Source organism: Penaeus japonicus, unplaced genomic scaffold (assembly GCF_977035675.1).
Source record: "Penaeus japonicus unplaced genomic scaffold, GWHDUDI00000001_assembly GWHDUDI00000006, whole genome shotgun sequence".
NCBI classification, from domain to species: domain Eukaryota; kingdom Metazoa; phylum Arthropoda; class Malacostraca; order Decapoda; family Penaeidae; genus Penaeus; species Penaeus japonicus.
This window is the reverse complement of record NW_028234408.1, coordinates 26,716,986-26,725,638: the sequence shown is the minus strand read 5'-3', so window position 1 is coordinate 26,725,638 and position 8,653 is coordinate 26,716,986. Positions and strand designations below refer to the sequence as shown.

At 34.0% G+C, this 8,653-nt stretch overlaps 1 protein-coding gene across 1 annotated transcript in view; it reads right to left on the bottom strand.

The window, feature by feature from the left end:
- Positions 1 to 387: 387 nt before the first annotated feature.
- The window catches only part of LOC122258490 (E3 ubiquitin-protein ligase UHRF1), a gene marked incomplete at its 3' end in the record, with an annotated part of 10,136 nt that continues 1,870 nt past the window's right edge, over positions 388 to 8,653 (bottom strand). The window contains 9 exon segments of the mRNA XM_086537848.1: positions 388 to 544; positions 731 to 871; positions 1,368 to 1,579; positions 4,420 to 4,651; positions 5,123 to 5,309; positions 6,013 to 6,205; positions 7,531 to 7,687; positions 7,837 to 8,030; positions 8,363 to 8,521. Of these exon segments, the coding sequence (XP_086393974.1) occupies positions 388 to 544; positions 731 to 871; positions 1,368 to 1,579; positions 4,420 to 4,651; positions 5,123 to 5,309; positions 6,013 to 6,205; positions 7,531 to 7,687; positions 7,837 to 8,030; positions 8,363 to 8,521 (1,632 nt within the window).

The following is an 8,653-nucleotide window of genomic DNA, read 5'->3' as shown; positions in this document are numbered from 1 at the left end:
TATATATATATATATATATATATATATATGACTATAATTATATATATATATATATCTACGTGTATTTATATATGAATATTTAGATATATATAAATAAATATATATAATATGAATCTATATATATATATTATATATATATATTATAAAAAAAAAAAAAAAAAAAATATATATATATATATATCAATAATACAAAAATTTATTAAAACAAAGATAAAAATTATTAAGATTATAAAATATAACAGAAAAGTGGTTATCTTAGAAACACAATTTCGAATAAATCCCTTATCCCTATCATTAAAGTATTCAGTTAGATGCAAAGCGAGGCCAAAAGTAAATTAGCATAGATTGAGCAATGTAATACAAACAGAAGCAGAACATACAACTTACCTCCATCTCTAGACCTAGTTCTTGTATTCTCTTTTTACCTTCTTTGGTCCATGGAGCAGGGATAGGGTCATCCCTTCGCAAGAGGTACCGCCACACTTTGAATCCACTTTTCCCCTTTGCTTGCCAATACTTGGCAACTTTATAAAGGCCATCATACCTATAAATAGAGAGATTGAGAGAGAGAAAAGGGAGGGAATTCCATCAAATCTTTATAAAGAAATAAATAATTTCACTCTTGTAAGTGCTTCAACTCTGGAAATCACACACACACACACACACATACATTCTTGGTCTATATTGCCGATAATGATAGACATTATAAATTCTGAGTAACCTGATTTACCTATTTCCTTCCTCTGGAGCATACTCTGAGTGTTTTCTTCCTTTACAATTCCGAATAACGCGTACAGGTTTCCCCTTTTGCCAATCTTTTGCCTCGGCTCCATTTTTATTGATTGGTGTATTGCAATTCAAAGCTAAAGCTCTGTAACAAATAGCATTATAAATTTTTGGACAATACATTATCCACCCATGCTCGAAACAGTAATACAAAAATAGCTGAAATAGTAAAATTAAGATCAGAGATTATAGTCACACCAATGAGGCCGAAGACATTTGAAATGAAATAAAAATAAATATAGAGAAATATATACATTTTTAACAGTCATTATAAATATTGGCCATCCAAAGAAACAGAATGCAAACTAATATTTTTCCATTCCAGAATTTTCCTTGTAACCCATAAAGAAGTACCAGTATTATGTATCTATTCTTTTATTCCTTGTAATAAATGTAAATCTCAATAAACTTCTGATCATATAATAAAGGTTTACAGTATAATAGCTATTTTCAACCATCCACTAGCATGGTTTCTAAACTTTAATATGTATTCATCCTTCCTATTATAAGCCTCTTTCTCAACAGTAGTTATTCAGAATCCAGTATAAGTCAGCTTATCTTAATATTTGCTTGGACATCACCTGTTCATTCTGGTCAAGAGCTGATCACTAGATTGTTCAGCTGTTCGTTTGTTACCAGAGAGATCGCGGCCTCCAGAGCCTGTGTATGTGAAACTTTCTCCATTATCTTCGTCATCTTCATAACCCCCTGAAAGAACTATGCTGTAAGCTCCTTCATTTTCACGTCCATGAATTCCGGCAACATGTGGTCGATGTACTCCAGCTTCTGATGCCTGACATTGAAGCAAAAATGGGCAGATTTCATTATAGTTATAAAATATGATTAAAAAATTATTAGAGAGAGCGAAAGCGAGAGAGAGAGAGAGAGAGAGAGCAGAGGAAAAAACAACAACAAAAAACAAACAAATAAACAAACAATAAGCATAGGTAAAACTGTTCATGGATGAACAGGTTTATGATGATGCAATTGGCTTTGTTTATGAAATTTTAAGAGAATAGAACAACCATCCCATTCAAAAATGTAATTAAATTCTAAATCTAATTAGTAGAAATATTGTACTTCCTGTGTAACAAAGCATCTAACTACCTTTTGAACTTCAATGCACCTCTATACAAATTCTGAGTTTTCTGGCCCCTAAGTAACATATGTCCTGGCTTAACTTCACCTTTTTAAGAGGCAGCCTAAATCAACACTTCTACAGTTGAAGTGCAAAGCAAAAGTCAGATTGATGTAAAAGTGATTAGATTTACTTGACTGAACTTGCTGCAAGCATATGTATTTGGAAAATAATAGTAGAGACTATTGGCATGTAGAGCAACCATGTATATTAACCCTCTCTGGACGGGTGGTACAGCATGTGTACCGCGCATTCAAAAGCCCATTGGCCGGGCGGCACAGTATTGTGCCAGCCATTCAATTGATTTAGGCCTAATAATTCGAACGCCCCGGCATTTGGACATTCAAGGCTAGAATTCCCCCGTCGGGGATGGGTTAACATGAAATTCCTCTGACCTGGTCAACCGTTAACCCATTGCGTACGGGTGTCATGACATACATGACGTAGGAGCTTTGGCCTGACGACGGGCGTCATGACATACATGACGTTCGGGGATTTTTGATAACTGTGCTATTTTATTTTGCTATGAAAAAGGAATGAGTGATGATGGCTACTGCAGTCATAATTACTATAATTACCGTAATATCGTGCTAGCTTAACGTCCAAAACCTAGATGGCACCACTTTTTCCTAGCACCAGCAGGAGAGAGAGCCTTGAATGGCACCCATCCACGGTCACTAGCAAGCACTGTCTCTATAGAGCGATGGCACACACTAAGTTGATGAATCCTTGCTCTAAAGTACCGCCGATGAAGGATGTGCAGGCAGAACGAGAAGAGGAAGGTGACTTACCCCATACCCAGTGTCTAAAATGTGCTCCTGTGCCAATATGGATGCCTTTCACTGTGGCACTCACAGTCACAAGCACAGGTTTCATTCCTCTTCCCAACCTCTCCTTGTTATTTTATTGTAGGTGGTTATATGTTTTGCATTCGTTCATGACAGCACAAAAATACGCAAAAATAAAGTTGCCTTTTGTCCTCCCATAAAACAGCAATACTTCTATCACACTGAGTATAAAGAAAATAATGAGCTAATATGGTTAATATACTACAATTTTAGTCAACTGCAGCACTGATAGAGCCTGTCATATGGCACATACAAGTCTCTAAACTCAATAAAACACACAAAAAAATAAAACACAAAAAACGCTCTAGTTTTACAATGAATGACTGAAAGAGATTGGGATGATTCAAATTATTTTGCTTCAAGCGGTCTCTCTCTAAAATAAAACCTATCCTGGAGGCTGGGCAAGTAAATTTATCTCCGTCTGCAATGTGTTAACAATTTAGATTAAGTATACAACTAGTTACTTCTATATTGTACCATAAATTGCCTGCATTTAACCCATTCGCGCTGGATGACATGCTGACACGTTTTGTGTTTTTTCGTCATACACCGGTGACGAGATATTTGGCCAAATCACCTCAGCGTGAATGGGTTAACATTTTATTAAAGTACTGTGGGATATAAAAGGTATAGGACATACACAAAATTTTGATTTTCAATGTCTGAAAAGGAATCTACTAACCACTTAACAATGGAGGATGACATGACCATTCAAAAGCCAAACAACATAGCTACTTGATACAGGAATCTTAAAGTTTCTAAAAGAGGTGTTGCCCACATTTTTCACTGTAAAGGGTATGGTCATCAAAGAAAATTCTAGTAGTTCTGCCCCAAGACCCATTTTCTTAATCTGCTCAATGTCTCACAAAATATCAGCACCTGCCCTGAATGTGGCTGCTGTAATTTTTGGATATAAAAAATGTGCAGAAAACAAGACATTGTACACCTCTAATGTTGGAGCTCTGTCCTGGAGGAGAAGAAGCAAGATGCTTTGAACACTAGTGTCAAATAATGAAGTTATTGTGAACCAAGTGTTTGTCAGGAAGCCTATAAATATCTTATGTAAAAGTCATATTATTCAAGTCTTTAACCTATTCATGCTGGATGATGTGGTATAACATCACTGGAATATTTCCCTCACAACGGATGACATCCTATCACATCATGGTCTCTCCCTGTATGTACACTTCTTACATGGTTATGTTTGCATTTACACATTGCATTATCATCTGTACATACACATTTTTCTTGACATATCAAAAAACTCTTATCACCCTATAGAATTGGGTGGGTTAAGAGCACTTAGAGAGTCTCAGCAAAGCATCGTGCCAAGAAGCTGTGCTTGCTTGTTCACTTTCTGGCAGGAGCAGCATTAGGCATGAATACACCTCGCCATGAATGGGGTAAATCCTTGTTATAACATAACTGGAATCCCTTTTTTTCATGTCTTTAATTATCATAGAAAATGTTTTTCTGTAAAATCTTAATATGATTACTGATGTATATTAGAAAATACAGATATGGAGGCTAAATATAAAACTATCTACATAAAGAAAGAATTAGTAATAATGACAAAAGCAATAATAAAAAGTTTCACTTTATTGATAACAGTAGTATTAGCAACAACGACTAAGCAAACTAATTTACCTGCAACCTGAACTTCCACATTGTTCCCACTTCCACACCTGGAACTGCTCCAAAGTGGTTTTGTGGAACAATAGTACAGACTTTCTGTCTTCCTGCACAGGCAAATCCTTTCCCCCAATCACGTGATGTGTTGCCTTTGGCAGAAGCCATTTTTGCTTTCTTCTTGCTTTCTTTCAACTTTTCACCAGCTTTGACAATTTCTGTATCATCATTCTTACATAAAGGACAGAACCTGAAAAGGAAAGGGGACCAGATACAGAGTGGTTTGAGTGGTAAATCATTATGTCCCTGATGACATTTCAAAGACATTTAAGCATTTTCAAAGTTCATAATTTTTACTAATTTACACTTGAAAATGTCAATAACCAATCTTTCATAACACAGGATTAATCAAATCCTTATCCTCCTAAAGACCACAGCCTCTGCAGACAACAGTGCCAACTTAGCTAACAACTCCAGTGATTTTTCAGCTTTTACCTAGGGCCAGTTTTTAATAGTACTAGTTCAAACACCTGTAGGCATTGTTCTGATCATAATACACCAGCTGGTTAGCCAACAGCAAAGCCCAAAAATTAAGTCAAATATAGAAGAGATATATTATTCAGCCTAACTCTAGTAATAGGAATATGTCTTCACTTCCCATGGCCATTGCTAAGTGAAATGTCTCTGCTTTCAAAATGAACAGAGAAGTAAATGTACAAACCATTCATCCACATCAGGTATGGCCTCCATGGGGGGTGTGAGACAATAGATATGGTAGGGTAAATCACACTCGTCACACATGAGCTGTTTCTCAGGATTTTCTTTTCCTCCACATTCATGGCACCCACACTCCTTACATTTGCGTTTTGGGTTGTCCTTACATGTTGCACAATTTGGTGCGCTCTTACCTAGCAGGATAAGATTATTCTGAGAATTAGAAAAATACAACAAAGAAAAGAGACCATTCCCCTCTACACAAGTCATGATATAAATGGTACTATAATCAGCAATAAATAATTGTGTAAATTCCCTGAAATCTATTAATTTCAAGATAAAAAAATATGATTATGATAATGACAATAGGAATTCCAACTTTCCAACACTACATAAATAAAATGATGTTTTTCTGGAATCATGTTTAAGATTAGGAACTATAACTTATTTTTTCTTTTTGTGTGAACAACAAGGAACCATAGGTAAAAAGATTGAAATGTTCCAAGACCGGGGAATTCATCTGCTCAGACATTTTTTTCAACAAATAATATCAAGACCTTCTTGGAAAATCTTAAGAACTTTTCTGGCTTAAAAAAGAATCTATATATATACATATACATACCTACATAACACTTTGTGTGTGTATCAGTACATATATATATATATATTACATATATGTGTATGTATATATATGTAGAAGAAGAATATGAATGAGACTGAATATATAAACATGCAAGAGATGTATTTGACGGGTTTCAGTGGAGGAAATGCGTCAAATACATCTTTTGTGTGTTTAGATATATATGCATGCACCAATTCATATTTATATACATTATATATATATGAATAAATGTCTATTAATAAAAATACATGCAATATTTTGTAATGTGAACTTACGTTTAGCAGGAGATCCTTCAATAATTCTTCTCTCCATATCTCCATTCCTCTCATTCAACTTTATATTCTTTTCTATGTTAAAGAGTTCATCAATAAAACGTATGTGACAATCATCCATTGGAGAGGAATCCGCTCCAATAAAAACAGTTGCAACCACTGCCTTCTGAGTTCTTGAATTTATTACCTTTGAAACCTGAAATAAAAATAAAAATCATATAAGCATATCAACCCTTTAATCTCCTACAGATATGGAAAAACTAATGTGTATCAACTATAGTCAATTCACATGTTTATCTGTCCACTGATTAGCATAAGATTTAAGTATATGTGGTAACTGTAAATTACTTGCTTGTGATTGGCTGAAAATCCATGTCTCTTATTGTTAGTTACTTGTAAAAAATATTAAGTTTTTAATTCAGTAATATATCTGAATATGTAGATCTACAAAGAACCCTGCCAGACAGACACACACACGCACACTAATTCTGAATTGTTGATTTGGATTGATATTGTGCGATGTAAGTACTCAAAAGACAAGCTTGCATAAAAAGACTAATCTGATTGCATGCAAATGAACAAAGTAGTTAATCTAATTCTTTCCCTCATTTTGATGATATAAAGAGACATCTAGCTGTGTAAATATAAAAAGGAAGGAGTTTTCATAATCTAATGCATGTTATTTAGATGTGCAATATTTGAAATAACATTTATCTGATCACTGACGCTGATACTGATCTAATGACCACCGACAACTTTTGTATTCTCACCTTCCTGCCACTTTGCTGTGGCTATATTGCAACCTCACTTTAGCACTATTTAATAGTATTTTGAATATTACACTTGTGATTTACATGCAGTATATTATTCAGATCCCTTTTACTTGTGCTTACACAGCCAGATGACTTTTTATATGCTTAGCTTGTCGTTCATAATATTGATGCAATTGGCTGGTTTGGGATTAACATTTGAATATGTAATTTTTTGTTCTAAATTTCTCTTGATACATATTACTGAATTAGTATTTCAAATATTAATCACAACTAACTAGCAATATCAGACATGATTTTCAGCCAATTATGAGAAAGTAATATGCATGCACCAATTCACTGATATGCTGTATATAGAACAGACAGAACAGATATAACAGACTAAACCTAAGGTTCATCAGTTACTCAAAGAATTGTTCCTTATAGAGTTTAACAAAGAGATGAATAGCTATAGTCTAAAACTAGATCAATCAGACTATTTCCTTCGGAAGGATTACAAATGAAATAGGGATATCAATCAAGAAAATAAAGGCTGATTACAATATATGCTCTTAAGGAACAATTCTTAATTCATTAGTCTAAAAATATTCATAGTAAAATATAAACAATAAGAAAATGCAATTGAAAGACAAGCCCAAACAAGACCAAAAGACAGCACACTAATAATAAATATTTGTTAACTGATATTTGTAAACAATGAGCAACAACAATGAAAAGTCACCAAAACAGTGACAAAGTATTCAATACTTACTTTGCAATCATACCAGTGCCCTCTTTCTTCTGGATTTTCTAAGTTATAGTTAGCCATAATAAGGTCTCCTTTCTGAACATCCCCTAACTTGACTTTCTGATAGGCTCTTGGTCGAATGTGCTTCAGCAACAACTCTTCAGGTAGGTCATCCTCAAAACTAAAATGAAAGGATGACATGAAAAGAAATATGAAACTTACCATAAAAAGAAAGGATTGAGAAGAAAAGAAAGAATTTACTAGCCTTTGGGAAAATTTACCAAAACTTGTATATCAAGTAAATGTTTACAAAAATATAGCAGTGTTTACCCTTCATGTGTGACATGGTAAAGCATACCATCATCATCATCAGATATCTCCTTAACTTTAGGATTTACAACAATTTTGTTAATTTTCCCTTCCCACCAGGTCCCATCATATAAAGATTTTGCATCAATCAAATCTCCCACTCTGTAGTATTCACTCTCTTGAACATCTGAATTTTCCTCAACTCCTGAGTCAGTCTGCAATAAAACAAGATTGTAAATTAAAGTATGTAATTGACAAAAGTTAATTTTGTCTGTTGGAAATCAAATGAATAAATCATAAGTTTGTATATGTGTATAAACTAAAACCTGCAAATGCTTTTGGAAAACCATATGAGTCGAGTTTGGATATAGCACTTAACTGAGAATAGTCAATGTTTTTATTTTTATCCTCTAATTATTAAATTTTATCCTCAGTGATTTCACTTGCCAGCCAACAACAACAAAATAAAACCACTAAGCTTGCAAATATGGAATATTAAGCAGACAAGTAAAAGAACATTCCATTCATAGAGTATCTTCAAAACTACCTTAGTATTCTCCTTGTCAGCTTGTTCTCCATCTCTCTTTCCTGAAGGTGTTTTGGCTTGCACATTGGAGCTGATCTCTGACAGAACTGGCTTTATCATCAGTTGAATCACATCATTGATATTGATGTTGTAGTCAAATAATGTATGCCCATTTTCCATCTGCAATTAGAAACACAAAAGTACTATGAGGACAAGACTATAAAACTTGAACTCTTAAAATGTGTAGCATGCAACTTTAGATTTGTCCTAGAAATATAGCTTAAACTTGTATGAACAACACATAATGACCAT